General features: G+C 47.9%; 1 protein-coding gene across 2 annotated transcripts in view; it reads left to right on the forward strand.

The window, feature by feature from the left end:
- The window catches only part of MTCL2 (microtubule crosslinking factor 2), a 1546820-nt gene that overhangs the window by 237815 nt on the left and 1290465 nt on the right, over positions 1–18540 (forward strand). For both annotated transcript variants that reach the window (XM_085618920.1, XM_085618919.1), the window contains exon 3: positions 3985–4143. In XM_085618920.1, the coding sequence (XP_085475046.1) occupies positions 3985–4143 (159 nt within the window). The remainder of the gene's footprint in view (positions 1–3984; positions 4144–18540) is intronic.

The raw sequence follows: 18540 nt of genomic DNA on the forward strand, positions 1-18540 counted from the left end.
TCCCTGAAACCTCACAAGGCACCAGGTGCGGACGGATTCACGACCCTCTTCTATCAGACCTTTGCCGCTGATATCAGTGATTTTTTAGTCCAACTGTTCAATGCTATGGCTGAGTCGGTGGGTTCCTCGGCCTCTATGGCGGAGGCAGTCATCTCAGTCATCCCTAAGCCCGGTAAAGACCCCGCTGTCTGTTCATCGTATAGGCCGATCGCCCTGCTCAATATCGACGCCAAACTCTATTCTTCCATCCTCGCGTCCCGCCTGCAAGACCTGATTCCGGTGCTAATCCACCCGGATCAATCGGGGTTCATTAAAGGGCGACAAACCCATGACAACACTAGGAGGGTGATCTACCTCATCGAGAAGGCCAACCGATTTAACATTCTGGCAGTATTGCTTGGCCTGGATGCCGAGAAGGCGTTTGACCGGGTGGACTGGCAGTTTCTCTTCCGTACCTTGGAAGCGTTTGGGTTCTCGGACAGATTCCTAACCATGCTTCGGGCCAATTATAACGGGCCCGTTCACGTGTCGCAGTCAATGGCTACCTCTCGTCCTTCTTCCCACACACGCGGGGCACGAGGCAGGGGTGTCCACTCTCTCCCTTGTTGTTCGCTCTGAGTATTGAACCGCTGGCGCTGGCGATCCGGGAACACCCGGACATCCGAGGGTTACCCTTTACGGGCGAACAGCACAAGATCTCCTTGTTCGCGGACGACGTCTTGCTCTCGCTTGCGGACCCTGCGCACTCCCTCCCCCACGTGCAGATGACCCTGGCGCGTTTTGAAGCGGTGGCGGGTTTTAAGGTGAACTATGGCAAATCCTATATCCTTAATCTCACACTCTCGCCGACGGAGGTGGAACGCCTCCGACCGCTCTCGCCCCTGCCTTGGACTCATTCCTCCTTACTGTACTTGGGGGTGCACTTGACTCCCACAGTGGGGAAACTGTATTCGGCCAATTTCCCCCCTCTCATGGCTGCGATACGGGCAGATTTGAACCAGTGGAAGCCGTTGTTTATCTCCTGGCTAGGTAGGATACATGCGATTAAAATGACGCTCCTGCCGAAGCTTTTATATTTGTTCCAGGCGCTCCCTATTGTCTTGGATACTGATTTCTTCCGTCGCGTGAAGACTCTAATGCTCCGTTTCATATGGCAGGGGGGGGCGAGCTAGATTTTCTTGTGCCACTCTCCGACGCCCTCGACGAGAGGGAGGAGTGGGCCTCCCGGACTTGCTCCTCTACTATAAGGCTGCGCAATTGCGGATCTTGGTGGAATGGACCCAACCGCTCTCGGAGAAACACTGGCTCTACATGGACAGAAGTGTGGCGGGGCGCACGATATGGGATCTGGTATGGAAACCTATGGGGGACAGGCCCCAGAATGCGTACATCAGCACACCTACCGGCACCACTCTTAAGGTCTGGGATTCGGTTTCTGGGGATGAGCGATGGACTACGTTCCCGTCGCCTTTTACTCCCATACATTTCAATCCGGCCTTCCCACCTGCGATGCAATAGGGTCCATTCGACGCATGGAGAAGCGGGGGCTGTCTCGCTCTTACGCATTTATTTCATGGCTCTGCCCCGCTCACCTTTGCCAATTGTGGACGGGATTATGGGGTTCCTCAGACAGAGCTGTTCCGCCACACCCAACTGCTGCACTGGGCTTTGTCTCCGTCGATTCGAGAGGCGGCAGTTAGGCCGCCCACCCCCTTTGAGGCCTTTCTCTCGCGCACCTCGACGATGCGCGGCGCCCTCTCCTTTATCTATGGCCATCTCTTGGCCACCGCTCTCTCTCCGAGGCCGCGCTATATGGGCTTCTGGGAGGACATCCTGGGGAGGGCCGTCGCGGATGAAGAATGGTCTCACTTGTGGGGAGATTTGACCAGCCACAATCACTTGGTGGAACTGCGCGAGGCGCACCTCAAGACTATGATGGACTGGTATCTCTCTCCCGCCAAAATACACCGCATCTTCCCTACCTCTTCGGACAGGTGTTGGAGGGGCTGTGGTCTCTTGGGGGACTTCCGCCATATTTGGTGGGATTGCCCGGTCATCCGCCCCTACTGACAGGAGATACTGTCCCATATTAAGGAGATCCTGGGTTACCTGATCGCGGATTCCGTGGCTCACGTACTACTGGGCCTCCGGGATCCCCTCCTCGAACACCAGACGCGTGCGCACAAAAAGATCCTTTGGCTGTGTGTGGGGGCGGCTAAGATCACTCTGGCGGCAGCTTGGAAAAAAAAAGAAGCCCCGGCGATATCTTTGTGGCATGCGAGGTTGTGGAAATTGTTGAGCATGGAACGGATGGCTGATGTCTTCCTGGGGTCCTTTAAGAATTTCAGTTTCCGATGGGGACCTCTAGTGCACTTTCTCTCTAGGGGGTTGCCGGCAGCGGTGTGTCCTCCCTCAGTTCGAGCCCTCCACCTGTTCCAGGTATGATTGTCGATTGGAGAATGCCCTGCGTATGCCTGAGAGCTACCACCACTGGGGGGAGGGTGGGAGGGTCTGGGAGGGTCGGGGAGGTTGCGGGTTGGGGGGATTTCTCTTTTCTTTTGAGTTTGGTTTATGGTGCGGCGCCTGGAGCAGAGGGGAGAGCTGGATCTTTCTCGATTGCTGGGCCCGGCCCGGTAGCATGGACTTTGCAGGGGCATAGTACCGGGCGGAAAAGAGGCCCCACCTTTGACATTCTCTTTGATACCTCAGGCCTAGTCTGGATCTCTTTCTAGCTGTGTGGCTGATTGCTTGACATGGTTGACACGCCGACTGCTGGATTGGCTTCCTGGCCTCCCCTCCTAATATGCGTCCCCCTGCGAGGGAAGTTGTGCGGGATTGTCGTCTGTGTTTTCTTTTTGTGTTTTCTTATCAATAAAGACATCTTTTACAAAAAAAAGTCATTTTGAAAAATCCCCTCTAATTCACATGCTTATATAGGTGCTAACAAATGCAGAGATGCACACATAACAACTGCTTCTAAACTCAATATCTTGTTCCCATTTTAGAAATACATAGGTTTCTTTGATACCTATTTTTCACTCTTCATATTTTACCAAATGAATTGCTCTATACCCGGTATACAATGAAAAACAGTTGCAAAGTGCAACTCAGTATTTGGCTCTGGGTAAATTGGGTTCTTGATTAAGCTACAAACCTTATATATCCCCGCAATCAAAACGGCCCACAGACGTAACTGTATATTGCTTTCAAAAATCTACCATAGTTAGAAGAAGTTACAGGTCAAAATGTAGGATCAAATGCCTGTTTTTTAAATTCTGTTCCAATATCTTCTTATTTCATCTGTTCTTTTCTGTAAGAAAACCTTGAAGGATCTACACAAATGACCCCTTGCTGAATTCAGAATGTCTACTTTTAAGAGAGGTATAGCTTTTCGGGATTCATTATTGGTTTCATACACATTTTTACCACTAACTGGAAAGACATTTAAAGCACCAAAAAACAGGGAAAATAGGCTATGTTTCTGTAAAATACCAAAGTAGAAAATTGTGGTTTTCTGACAAAAGTCTGCCTGTTCCTGTCAGCTGGGAAGATGCGCCACAAATCCTTTGTTGATACCTTTTGCATAGAAAAAACAGATGCTTTCTTCTGCAGCACTTTTTTATACCAATTATCCTAAAAACCCATTAATCTATCTGTATTTTGGCTAATTTCTCAGTTCCCTCCAGAGGAATCTACCAAACCTGGATGCCTTTAGAATCCTGAGGATGTTGGAACAGAAGGACGTGATTTTGGCTTGGATACCTTATTTGGACAAAATCTTATAGGGACCTAAGCGGGATGTGGCACCAAGGGGAGTGGCTGACAGCGAAAGTGTTAAACTGATTAATTGATAACTGTGTTTTTTATATTAACTTCAGTGTATATTTCATCTTTTTATCCTATTCATCTGTTTTCTTGCGCCTCCCATGGTAAAGTTGCACTTGCTGGTTTAATTAATTGATAACCAGCTCCATGTCTTTGCAGGTGGCGAAAGACGTGTCTGTTCGGCTTCACAACGAACTGGAGTTTGTGGAAAAGATGAAGGTTAAATTAGAGGAGGAGAACGAAGATCTCCATCAGAGACTCATCGAGACAGAGGTGGCCAAGCAAGTGCTGCTTAACGAGATGGACAAACTTAAGGAGGTGAGATGAAGAATACTTCAGTGATGCGCAGCCCTATCAAGAAAAAGCAACTGTGCAGCATGCATTCTTTTGGATTTAGGTGAAGCAGCTCTGAGAAAAGAAGTGCGAAGACTGAATGTGCACTCATGAACAAGATTGATAATTTGTAGCTTGAAGATGATACAAACCAGACATATAAAGCATGGACAGGGGATGTACACTCTTGGGGTTACCGCATGTAGTGCAGGGAGAGGAAGTGTGGTCAGTGGCATAGAGCTTAGTTCAATAAAAACCTGGAAAACATTGAGATACCAGTAATCCAAGAGTTATCATACAGCATTTAGTGGCCATAGTCCGATATGGTTAACAAACTGTGTTTGGCTTCCTCCTGCCGTTGATGTTGTGCGTACTTCACATTCATGCAGCTGCCATGTGGCTTCCTGTGAATGACATAAGGTGCAACCAGCCAGTATGTGACATGCTTTTTCCTGCATCCTTTCTTGGTGACCAACTGCCTCCTTTTGCATCTTTACCCAATTGGTGCCCAAATGATCCCTTGCGCTTCCTGCATGTAACCTAGTGCTTTATGCCTTAACCTTGAATTACAAACTGCTTTCTTTTCCCTTTTGCTTGTTATGGATGGCTTCCTGCAACCCCAGAGGGAGACGCTGCTTCTTGAACCCTCACAGTTGTCAAGGTTCAGGGTTGCCACCTGGCCAGTATTTTACTGACATGGTTGGTGTTTCATATAAAATACTGAGAAAGCTACCAAAAACTGTATTTTTCTCTTTTGAAATATTAACTTAAAAAGCAGTTATATCAATACCTTACTTCAAATGTGTTGTAGAACTGTCTAAACCATTTCCAAACATTTGTGAAAGAAAATAGAGGCCACATTGCCATGTTAAAAACAAGCATTGGCATAGCCAATAGGTCTCGCTTTTGGGACCTTATAAGTATTAAGTTATGCAGCACAATATCCTTGGTGCACCAACATTAACTGTTGCATGGTTAAACACTTATAAGGTCCCAAAGGCGAGACCTATTGACTTTGCCAATGCTTGTTTGTCATTTATACTCTAGCTGGGAAAATGTTAACACAATTTAACTGCAATGTTTAAATATGTCTCGTGCTTAAATAAATCAAGACATATTTACACATTGCCAGTTAAACAGAATAATTGTGAAAAAGCTGAGGTGGGGCCTGATGCATTTTATTTCTTTACTGGGGGGGAGGAGCAGCATTAAAAAGTTTGAAGACCACTGCTAAGGGCTACCGAAACACACTGCAATGAATGCGAAGGACAGCGTGTGCACCTGCACCACACAATAACATCCAGTTTCATTACCACCACGTGCCACGGAAGCATCTGAAGGTGTGCTCCATGCGTGCCCTGGTCCCCAGACCGGGCTCTCTGCGTGATGTTGCCCCGGTGGTATCTGCATGGGGCCTTGGTCTCAGGGAGGGCAGCCTCTCGGGGCGCCTGTCAATCACACACAAATAGAATTATCTATAGCAGCAGTTAATCACCCTCTGCCAGGGACGTGGGTGGCGACAGCCGCTCTCAGGGGAGATGCATTGTAATGCAGAGATAACAGGAACCGCTGTTAATTACCAGGGCTGCCGGCTAACGAGGGAACCTGGCCAGTGAAAGGGGGAGAGGGGAGGCAGGCAGGCACTGCCGCGGTTGCAAAACAGCCTTAATCTAGAGATCAGATTAAAGGCAGGTAAGAGATGAAGCAAGAACCAGTGCCCGGAGGGCGAAGGGGTTCTGCGTGGCAGAGGAGAGACGTTCATGTCCTAAGCAAGCATTGGCAATACCAATAGGTCTACTTTTAACTGAAAAGGCCTCTTCAGTCACTGGTGAGTTTAGGGGCTCGCATTATGATTGCACTCTGTATTGTAGTGTACATGCTTTAATATAACGCTTACTACCTCTGATGAGATGGTCAAGCACTATAGCTTATCCTCGCACTCATCATGCACTCAGACACTCACTGACATTCTTGCATTCACCCACTTACCCACTCTTAATAAAACACACACAAACTCAACAACCATCTGCAATATGAACTAAAGGAATACACATTTTAAAAAGAGGAAACATGCAACCACCGGCCGAAGCTTGCAATAAAAAATAACAAGCATTTACAATGCAATGGTCTCGGCATTGTTAAAGTTAAAGCTATTGGCATTGCTCATGACATTATTTTTGTTTATGTTTTTGTTTTTAAAACATTTAAAGAAACAGCATTGTTATTTACAATGTCAATAGCTTAATCTCTCTCAAATGCGAGACCTATTGCATTTGCACCCACACACAGAGCCACACACATAAAGCCAAACAGAGCCACCCACACTGAGCCACCTACACAGAGCTATTCACATAGAGCCACCTACACACAAATAGAGCCACCCACACACAAATAGAGCCACCCACACAGAGCCACCTACACACACACAGAGTTACCCACACACAGACAGAGCCACCCACGCATAGAGCCACCTACAAAAAAAGCCACCCACACAGAGCCACACACACAGAGGCACACACATACACATACACACACACATAGAGCCTCCCACACACACACAGAGCCACCCACACTTACACAGAGCCACACACACAAAGCCACACACACAGAGCCACACATACATACACAGAGCCACATACACACACAGCCACACACACACACACATACAGAACCACACACACATAGATCTAGACACATACACATTGATCTTGGAAGCTAAAGCAGAAGTGGCACCATTGTTTCTAGATCTTTGCATTTATCACTAAAAATTAAACATTTAAAAAAAAAATGACTAATAAAAATTGACAGATTATCTGAAAGGTGGAAAAGACGTTTTGAGATTTATGATTTTTGAAGCAGTGAAATAAAAAGGAAAGAAAAGTGTGCGTCTGTGTGCAACACTCATAGAGAAGGAAATAAATATCTACAAGAATGGAAAGGAATTGAGAGGATGAAAGAAAATGAAGTGGGAAAGAAAAAGAAATAAGAATAATGTATGAGAAAAGAGGATAAGAAGAAGCGAGAGAAGGAAAGTATGTGTGTTCGGGTGAGACTCACTGGAGCGTCATTTTTCGTGTGCACAGATCTCTGTCCTAAACCCGTGCGATGTCTACTCCCGGTCGTGTTTTCAGCCACTCACTGGGGTTCTAATAACGGCTGGTGCAGCTGTGCAAGTGTTAGCGTGTGGTGAGACACGACGCAAAACACACCCTCTCAGTGAAGGGGGGAAGGGGCGGCTCCGGGGACACTCGTGCATGAGGCAAGGAATCAAAGTGCTGCCCACCCGCAGTACCCAACAATTTTAAGAAGTGTAAACAATGAAAGCGCTTTAACTGGTCTGGGGACAGACTTTGCCAAAACACTGACGAAATCTAGAATTAATACTTGTTAACCATCTGTATGTGGCACAGCGGCCTGCAACACGGGGCGCAGGAGGCGCTACACCAGCCCGCACAATTTGAAAGATTTTAGACAGAGAAGAACAATTATATATATGCTCAACATCTAGATGGGACTCGAGGTTACTTTGCCTCCGATTTTTTTAAAAGCCATTTAAGAATATCAATTTGTAATGCAATAGGTCTTGCATACCTTTTGTAAACACACTTCAGTGGCGCCCTGCCGCACAGAAGAGCCGTGAATGTCCATCCCTGGTGTATGTGTCATTCTGTCCAGCTGGAGAAGTGCTGCATTGACGCAGACGACCCGAGTGGCTCACAGACCTCTCCCCCCCCCCCCCCCCCCAGCCCGTCTGGAGAAGCTGAGCATGCCTGCGCATTCCAGTGAAGCACCGAGAGCTTCGGGGACTCGTGGCGCTACCCTCTGCTAGTCTATTCCACAATGCACCATGTGTTTATCTAAAAAGCAAGACAGGCTAAATGGGTCGCATAGAACGCGGACTTCTTGGCAGCTATGGTTGATACACATTCCCATAGATTATTGCTAATTAGTACTTGTGTAGCAGCACCCAGTCTTTCACTAATATGACAGTGCAACAGTGCACCATCTTTTAATAGCCTGAGTCTGTGGCTGGGGGGGGCTCACTGGGGCAGTTGCTCTGGGGCACAAAATTCTTAGGGGTATTTTTAGGGGCGCAAAATTCTTAGGGGCACGAAATTGTAAAAGAAAAGTGGAAGGATACTTGCCTTGCCTCGGGCGCTCGCAACCCACGCTACGCCACGGGTCTGAGGTTTGACTTTCCATATCACCAGTGAATAGCGGCGCTCAATGCACAGAGCTCTCGGGATTTCAGGTCCGTGCCCAGTAGTTTATCCAGGCCGTGTTTTCCTGGTATTCGAATACTGGCCGTCCTAAATTTGTAATGGGAGATGTAGTTCCGCGTGTTCCCGAATGCCAAGAAAAATAATAAACACAAACCGGTGAGTAACTTCAAAACTCTAGATGCCGTGAGATACAAAAACGTATTATATGCGATATTAGTAATGAACTTAGTTATTAATGATAAAGCCCTCCAGTTTCCCAGGTCCACGCCGGGTCAGAAGCTGACCCAGTCAAGTATTTTTTCTTTGCTTTCTTGATTTTGCAGCTCGCTTTATCTTAATATAAAACCAGGACATCAAATCCCTGAACGTAAAGAGCAGGCTTGGAGTGGGGTGGCGTACTCGCGCATGAAAGAGAGGAGGTGAGATGTGGCGTTTACCCAGAGTTGCCGACTGTGGGACAGGAACCAGTTTCGAGTCTCTGCTTCAAAAACCTGTTATTCTTGGCAAGCCCAGCTGCCAGTCGTTGAGTGAATCGCCCTGAACACCACCGCGTTTCTCCGAGGTCAAGCAGAAATGCCTCGGAGAAACGCAGCGGCATTTTCGGATTCGGGGGCGTGTTTTTCTTTCTCTCCTCTTGCCATTGGCTGGAATGTTTACATTCCAGAGGAGAGAAAGAATCGAAAAAACACGCCCACGAATCCGAAAAAACAGGGCTTGTTTGGAGAGACAAAGCTCTTCTCCAATGGCTGACCAGCATTTAAGAGGCCAACCAATGGAGAAGAGGAGAGAAGAGGGGCGGGTTCAAGCCCCACTTCTCAAAGTCATTGAATATCGCGAGCGAGACTGCGTAAGCCCAGCCTTCGCTAGCCGAGACCTAAAAATGAACATAGTTCTCTTGCAATGGTAATGTGCACGTGTATACTTGTTTTAAAGTTCCAATATGGTTGCCATGTTTAGAAGAAACATGTTGGATTGAGAAAACAACATTCCAAGATAGCCACAGAGTTAGAGGCAGAGACCATGAGGGAATCAAAATAAAAAAAGGATTGGCAAAGCCAATAAGTCACGCAGTCATAATTTGAGCGAAGCTGTCAGTTTTGCCAATGTTTGTCTGACATATTGTGATAATAACAACAAGCATTGGCCGCTTTCGCGGCCGCGAAAGTGAAAGCGATCGCCCGGGAGTGGGACAGGAACCGAGAGAGAAACAGATGCACACAAAGAGGCAGCAGACAGAACAAGCATTGGCCGCTTTCGCAGCGATCGCCCAGGAGTCGTGCGTGTGTGTTCCAAGATAGCCTCAGAGTTTAGAGGCAGAGACCATGAGGGAAACAAAATTAAAAAAAGGATTGGCAAACCAATAAGTCACGCAGTCATAATGTGAGCGAAGCTGTCAGTTTTGCCAATGTTTGTCTGACATATTGTGACAACAAGTATTGGCCGCTTCCGCGGCCGCGAAAGTGAAAGCGATCGCCCGGGAGTGGGACAGGAACCGAGAGAGAAACCGATGCGCACAAAGAGGCCGCAGACAAAACAAGCATTGGCCGCTTTCGCGGCCGTGAAAGTGAAAGCGATTGCCCGGGATTGGTGCGTGCGCTTTGTGCTCTTTTTCAAAGCACATACTTGTGCTTGTGGGGCGCTCCCGCAAAGCGTATGCTGCCACAAGCACGAGTATGTGCTTTGAAAAAGAGCTGCACGGCGGCTAAAGGTCTCCTATGCAATGCATGCGCACTGCGTAGGCGAGACCTAATGAATGTAGAAAATTGTGCACAAAGTGTGTAAATTCTAGCTTTGGGTGCTGCCTTTTGCTTGATTGTTTGACCTGTTAGTTTATGGACTCTCCTGCAAGTGACATACTGCTTCCTTCACATTTCTGTAGATGGCATGTTGCTTCCTGTCCCCTTGTTCAGGGGGGCATACTGTTTCCCCCCCTTTTGGCATACTGCTTTATGAATTTCAGGTCACATCCTTCCTCCTCCAAACCCCATCTGGTTTGTGTGAGGGGTGCCCCCCCCTTGAATAGACATGTTGCTTCCTGTGCTCTCCTGCAGGTGACATTGCTCCGTTGTAGATTACATACTGCTACCTGCATGTTCATCTTTTGGCCTTTCCAAGCCATATGTTGGTCTTATATTTAAGTATAGACTTCCCTTACCATAAAAGGTTTGCATCAGATATTAAACTCTGATAAAACATTAAGTTAGTCTCATGTTACAAGGTTAGGAGAGCATTCGGTTTGCATTGGCTAGGAGAGCTAATGATCTATAAATCTGTAAGGGCATGATACATTCAGTATTAAATAACTTGTAACTCCTCTTCTCACAGAACAGACAGTCATGAAGAACATCGATCCAGCTACCTAAGGAGACACAAGGACCAGATCCATTGCTTGGTGGCTCTGCACAAATTATCTGGATTTTGTTCCATATTTGCCAAACCTATTGATTTAAGTGGGAGGCTACCTCCTTTGCTGCAGATCGATTTCCTACCAATTCAGTTGTCCCTTCCTGTCCTCCTTCAAGATCTTGGCAGGATGCAAATAATTCCTGATACCATGCCGTGAAAAATAAACTATTCCCGGCTGAGCCTAACTGTAAGGAATGTATAGAAAGGTTTGGTTGTGTAGTACACTTACCAACCCCTTTAGGACTAGTAGGTTTCGTTTGTCAAACCTTCAGCTCAACCCTGGGTAGCTGTGGCTCTGAGCACCAAGGCTTATACAAACGACCAAACGTAAAGCATTTAAACATCACCAAAACAACTGAAGAAGAAATCGACAAGACATTCACGGAATATTTTATAAAAATAGACTGTATTTTTATGCATGTTTAGACACCACAACGAAAAAGGTCCACTGGAGGGTTTCGGAGATGTACAATTTACAGGGTATAGTAAATCAAAACATTTCACTCAACCGTGACTACGAATTGGCAAATTCAATTCATTTTGCAGTTTAGAAACTTTTTAACCAAAAAGTAGGGCTGGTTGTATTGCGGTCACTTTAGGCAGCCAATTCTAGGAGGGAGCCAGGCAGGGTGACCAGCAAGGTCCTCAGAATCAGTTACCTTTACAAGTGACGCAGTTCCAGGCACTTTATCCCTTTTGCAATAGGTTCCTATGGAAGTGGTCCTGATGCAAGGGATGAAGAAGGCTGTAGATGGATGCGATGAGACATGCACTTCACTATATTCGATTTACACCCAGGGCATCGCTATACTTCTGTTTAAGGGTTTGCAGCGGCATATGCAATGAGTACTATGCACTGAAAACAGCCACTACGTGCTGGTAGCCGGTACTCTACATAGACAGCCGGTGATATTAGCGGCAATATACGGCCCCAATAATGATGGTCCTGGCTTCTCTGAGGTATGGCGGCTCATATCCAGCCTTGACCCAGGGGCCATACTATTGGGAGGAGATTTCATTGTCATGCTAAAAGACCAGCTGGACTGGTCAGGACAACTACTGATAGGATGTTTGGCCACACACACACGGTGCACAGACTGTGTCATGACAGGTCACAACGCATGGTCTAGCGTCGATTATTGGTTGACCTCTTGCTGTGCCCTGACCTGGGTCACTAAAATATCACACCTACTCATCACACTTTCCGATCATGCCCCCTGTATTGATGGAGCTCCTTATCCCTCAGTCAGATCCTGCGCTTTCTCCTGGTGCCTCCCCCGCAGGCACTGCGGGATTCAGTTTTTCGTGAATAGATCTGCAAGGAGATATCAGAGTACTTCACACACTAAATGGATTCGTAGAGTCTCCCTCCACACTCTGGGAAGCCTTCAAGGTGGTTATTCGTGACGCATATATTGCAAAGCAATCGGCCGTCTTAAAAATTATACGAGGATGACTTGCCCTGCTGAAGTGGGAAATTAGGGTCCTCAAACTCCAAACGTATTCTAGAGAAACTCACAGAATTCTCTGACGGGGCCATTCGCGAAACCTACTACTTGGATTAGGAAACAGCCCATCGTTATGGAGAGGTCAATCGGTTCAGACTCTTGCGTTGCTACTGCGCTGGCCACGGACTTCCACATGTGGTAGAATTGCTAGATGACCAACCGGTCCTTCAGTCCTTTCCTCAAGCCATACTTGACATCATGACCTGCTTCTACGCCAACCTCTATACTGCTACCTCGCTTAACTCAGATAGCGACCTGAAGGCATACCTAGATTATCTACAGCTCATCTGGCTAGACCAAGCCCATCGGGACTATCTTGATTCCCCCATCACGCTAGAAGAACTTTCGGGGGTCATCTGCAATCTCCCGGGTTATAAAGCACTGGGCCTATATGGTCTAACCACTGCGTTCTATAAGGAGTACACATCCACCCTTGCACCTCATATGCTAGCAATGTTTTGAGAATCCTTAGCAAATGGCGCTCTACCTCTGTCCCTCTGCGAGGAAGTCATAGTGACACTTCTTAAGCCAGAGAAACCTGTGCATCATTGTGACTCCTACTGCCATTATCTATGATCAACATAGACTACAAGATTTTTGCTAAGATTTTGGCGCGTGGTCTTCTCTTTTACCTAAAGTAATAAGACCGGATCCATCCGTATTCATCCCAGGCCACTCTACTTCCTATAATTTGCGCACCATTTAAGAGGTCCTGCACCATTTAGACCCTCGGGTTTCAGCCGTGACCGTGTTTCTTGTCAGCACCAAGGCTTTCGATTCCCTAAAGTGACCTTTTCTCTTTCTATTACTAGGACGAATGGGCCTCGGCTCCCGATTCATTGGCCAGATAAAGCTCCTCTTTATCCAGCCCACCGCCCGCATAAGACTTAATGGCATGTTGTCTGTTCCATTTTCAATTAGCCATGGGACACAACAAGGTTGTCCACTGTCACCCATTTTATTTGCCATGGCTAACAAGCCCTTAGCGGCTAAACTCGGGCAGCTTCATGCACATCGAGGCCTTGGCTTCGACACCAGAGGATTAGTTATCTCGATGTATGCTGTTGGCATCACTCTTTACATTCACGAACCACAGGTAAACCTGGCCCAATTGACTTGCAAGATCATCTGATTTGGCGGCTTCTCAGGTATACTAATCAACTAGTCAAAATCGATATTATTCCCTCTCATGGGCGATACCTTGTTTTTCCCTACATAATACCTGTTCAAATGGGCAACAAACTGGTTCGATGTCTAAGGATATCGCTCAGCCTCAATCTTGACGTACTTTGGTGAGCTAACTATGGCCAAGTTATGTCTTGGCTCGAGGACAAAATCCCATTCTGGTTTTGTCTGCCGCTGTCCATCTCTGGGAGGATAGCAATAGCAAAAATAATCGTCCTCCCCACATTTATATACCTCTTCCTCAACTTATCCATCCCCATCACTGCTCGGTTTGTTTGCGCTCCAGCTTCATTACACTAACCTGGGTGGGTAAACAACCCAGCATCTCCTTGGAGATCCTAACCCTACCGCTTATCCGGGTGGTCTTGGCGCGCCAGATATGTTTCTCTATGCATTCGGTGCCCAGGCACAATACTTGCACTACTGGCTGCACCTGACACCTTTCCAGCCGCACATGGTCATTGAGGCGGACCAGGTAGCAACATGGCGTTTCACCACAGCTATCTATTTAGTATACAAGGTATGTCGAACAGAAGTAGACATGGAGGCAGCATGAGATGAGCCTGGGATAGTCCGAAACTCCACCATCTTTATTCACCATCAGTCCCACTTGATCGAAACCCACAACTGCCTTTCCTGTCCAATGCGGGTGCCCGTCCGCATGGTCATGATCTAACAGCATTCTCTGACCTTTATCCGGGAGATCAATTCATGCCACCCTTTGAGACCCACACTGCCTCACATCCAATGATATTGGAAATTATTTTATATCATCAGCTCCAGGCTGCTTGCCATGTGTAGGAGTGTAGGATGTGCTTCTTATGGTTACCCCCATTTTTTGCTGGTGTTTCACTGTTTTTCGACTTTAGTCTGGCTGGGACCCTACTATTCAGGGCCTCAGCCTAGCTGCTTCCTCTCTAAATTGATTGCATGTACTTTAGGTACACTCCAGATTGGATTCTGGGGTACCCTTGTGAGTCCCTAGTATATGGTATACTATGTACCCAAGGCATAGGTACCCCAGAGGCCTACCAGGGGCTGAAGCATGTATTATGCCACCCCTGGAAAGCCACCCAAAATGACACCACAGGTCTGCTACTGCAGCCTGGGTAAGGTGGTGCATGCACCCCTTACTGAGATATAGGTTCACAATACCTCACCTATCACTGCACATAGTAACCTATCAGTCATTCCCATGGCAGGCCTTATCAATCCTGAAGGCAGGGTGCTTGGTTATATGTGAGATGGTGCCCAGGCATGAGCTGAACCCCTCTGCAGCCTTCGGAATCTCTTCTCCGGGGTTGTCAGTGGTGCAGCCTGACCATATACTCTTAAGTGCATTATATCTTAAACGGTTAATGCTAACTTTGGACTGGCTGCACGGAAACATGTTGTGTTTGGTGTCAAACACCTTGGAAACATACACCCACATCAAATCCTGATGTGAGAATATGATCCCACCCTTCTAGAGACATGGCAGTACTGGTATACCCAGTAGAAAGCTAACAGAGCCTTGGCATTACAAAATGGATGCTGCAGCCACAGACACAGGTCTGGCCTCCTGCTGATGACTGAAACTCTGGCAGGGGAAGCCTGTACAATAGGTTTCCTGTCACAGGGAGATGTAACCACCTCCCAGTCAGGATTATGTGTATTGGGGCTGGGTGGGAGCACTCTCAGAGTGCTTTGAAGTCCTGCACTGGGGGCACATTTGGTGTCCCTGTGCATAGTCCAGCTCAAACCGGTTCAGGGGCTGCCAGTCCCTGCTCTGGCGCGAAACTGAACTAAGGAAAATGGGTGTAGCCACCCCTCTTTCCAAACCCTCCCATAGGTGGGTCCACAGAGCTAGTTCAACCCCTTCCTTAGGTATAAGTAAGGAACCTCTGTAACCAGAACTTTAGATATCCCTGGACGAAACTCTGAAGCTGAATCCTGGAACTTAGACGCTCTACTAAAGACTAGAGGACTGAAAAAATCTCCCTTGGGGTCAAGGAGTGACTCCCCTGCTTGGCAGGCACCAACAAAGCATTTTGCCGGTCTGCATCTCCGAAGCTCCCGCCGGACTCCGAAGTTTTTGCAGCCCAGGAAGAGGATTTCCAGACATCTCAGAGGCCAACCCGAGTCCCCAGGAAAGCTGAGACCCGCAGACCTCGTGAGTAGCGTGGAACCGGAACTCCTGGTCACCGGGCACTTTTGCAAGTGCATTGACTTATCGACGTCTCTTGAAGTCGTATTTAGGGTTACTTGTAGCCCCCACCTTGAGCAGAGAATCCACCGAAGATTGGCGGCCTAGTCACCCCGAGTGACCCATGGGCCGCCATTTTGTGTTTCCTCTCGAGGCTCCTTCACGATCCCTGGTCCGTCGACTGGTGGGTCCCTGAGAAGGCAACTTTGATTTTCCTTGGGCTTCCCTGGTTGCTCCAGATGTGCCCTGACTCCCTACCATAACATAACATGTGTATTTGTAAAGCGCACGTTCACCCAGAGGTCTTCTTGGCACTGAATAACAGATGTTCATTGTTACCCAACTCAATGGTACTCATTTAATCGACCTCAGATGGATGAAAGGCTGAGTGGACCCGCCGGGATTTGAACCTGTGACCATGAGGTAGAACACAGGCCCCTGCAATGGACGCATTAGTCCACTGAGCCACCAGACCAAGTGGTGAGTCCCTCAGACCTTGCTGGTCTGGACCGAAGCATCTTTCTCCTTTCTGTGTGGGTTGCTGTTGCCAAGGCTTGTTGTGTGCAATCCGGGCACCGACGCTGCAGCACTCGTCATCCTTCGTGGGACTGCTCGAATCCAGCTCCTGGTCTTCCTTGACGCCTCCTGGTCCTCGTGGCTGAATAGTCAAGCTTCACCTTCTTCACCTGAAACATCCAACATCGGTGGGCATCCGCCTATCGTCCTCCTGGTCACTGGCAAGTGACCCAGACTCTGCCCCCTCTGCTTTCGGGTTCTTCTCGACTTCGATCCAGGCTTGGATCTCTTCGGACAATTCGCATCTTCCCGGCAGCAGCACTTCTTTGCCAGCTCCCACTGAAATCGACGACGCAACCCGACACCATTTGACACCTATGCACCCGGCTTCCCTGGGTGAGGTAATACGAGTACTCCGGTGCTCCCGTGGTTGTTGACCCTAGAACTTCCTAAGTCCCAAAGGGTTTGGTCCTGACTCATTTCTAAGTGTCCCTAATCTTTAAAAATCTAACCGCGACTTTCCCCATAGAAGCTAACGGGAGCTTGTGGCTGTGTTCTCACACTGCACACGGCCCCCGTGGGTCCCCTGTGTCACTACCTTGGGTGGTTCCTTGGGGTCCCAGCGATTCTACAGGCTCTAGGCCTTGTGTCTAGTTAAGTTGTGGTTCTTATACCACTATTTTAGTATATGGTTTGGCTCGCCCCTAGGGCCTGACGTGTATTTGTGCTATTTTACTGTCATATTTGAAGTGTATCTTATGTGTTTTGACCTCTAGTCTCATTAAGAGACTAGGAGGGTGTGTTTAGAAATAAATACATATATTTTATATATATACCTGGTGTGGTTGTCTTTCATTTAGCCATTCAAGAGATTATAGACTGGTAAAACAAGGTGCTTTACATTCCTTCAAGACTTAGCCTGAAGGCTGCTCTCCATAGCTACCACTAGGATAGCTTTCAATAAAGGTTGTCTTTAACCTATCATCAATAAGGGGTTGTTAGGACTGGTACAAGGTGCCCACTATAATTAGTGGACAGCATATACCAGGCCAACTTCTCACACCATGCACTGCATAACACATTTCCGGCCCCTCCACTGACACTCCCAGTTCTTAACTTTACACTCACAAACACATCACCACGCCGGCTAGTATCCCAACTTTACTTCAGCATGCAGACCTCTGCACCGCCAGCCATCCCAGCTGCTCACACTGCCTGGATGGCAGACAATGTCCCACCCCTAACCGATGCACAATGGTTCTGTTGCTGTAACCAAACAACAACTCTCTCACCTAACAACAGGCTAAGATTGATGCATTTCAAATTCCTGCACCGACTGTAATGCACCCCGCGCAACTACTTAAAATGGGGCTTACCAATGACGCACCTTTTTACATCTGGCATGGGGATATCTGATGGTGGCAGAGTACTGGAGGGGCGTTTTCTTTTCGACTTTCGACTATACAAGCATTCAATGGCCACTGCCTACCCCTCACCCTCCTGGTGGCCCTCTTAGGCTATGTCAAAGATGTCCCAGGTTGTGACTGCCCACTTATTGCTATGCTCCTCCTATTAGCTAAGTGCAGAGTGGCCATGCATTGGGGCCAGCGTCCTGCTCCCGCATACAAACTTGATTGCTAGACGCAGTGTATTGTCAAGGGCAATTAACATACTATTGGGAATTGATGCCTGCATTGTCATGCCCCACAGACATTGGGGAACCACTCCTCCCCTTCCTGTGCCACAGGGACTCCACCCACCCTTAATCATAAGATGCTAATCCTGGAGATTTCCCCTCATGCCCTGAATACCCCACCTCGCCACCCCTGACTCCTGCGAGGAATCCCAACTATTCACGACAGTCAAGACCGAGACCGACCAACTTGCCATTACCCTACCCTTCTCTCTGAGGTTTGCATACAAGATCCACAGTAGATGAACACGTCCTGTTGTCACTGCTTGATTGGGATGGGGCATCTGGAAAGGGTCTCTTCTATTATTGATAATGTATCATGTACCTATGTGAGACCGTGTTCTTCTCCTTATCTCTTTCGCTCCTCTTCATCACCCCCGCTTTCCTACCCCTCCCGCCTCCCTGTTTGTTTTATCTTAAAACGGCAGTAAAAACAATAATGACATTAAAAATGCTGTAGATGCGATGCGGTTGATGGGGGCCTTCTTGCGGCTGCTTCTCAATCCACGAAGGAGGCGAGGTGGCCCTGGCAACAGGGTCGGTGTCCCTCAAAGTCCTCTCAGTGCTGGTAGTCCAGTCGCCACTGGGCTACCTGTTGCATCACAGTCAAATCTGTAACTCGCCTTCTGGGCGACCAAGCTGCACTTCGACTCTCCAAGGCTCAGC

This window comes from Triturus cristatus, chromosome 7 (assembly GCF_964204655.1).
Source record: "Triturus cristatus chromosome 7, aTriCri1.1, whole genome shotgun sequence".
Lineage (NCBI taxonomy): Eukaryota > Metazoa > Chordata > Amphibia > Caudata > Salamandridae > Triturus > Triturus cristatus.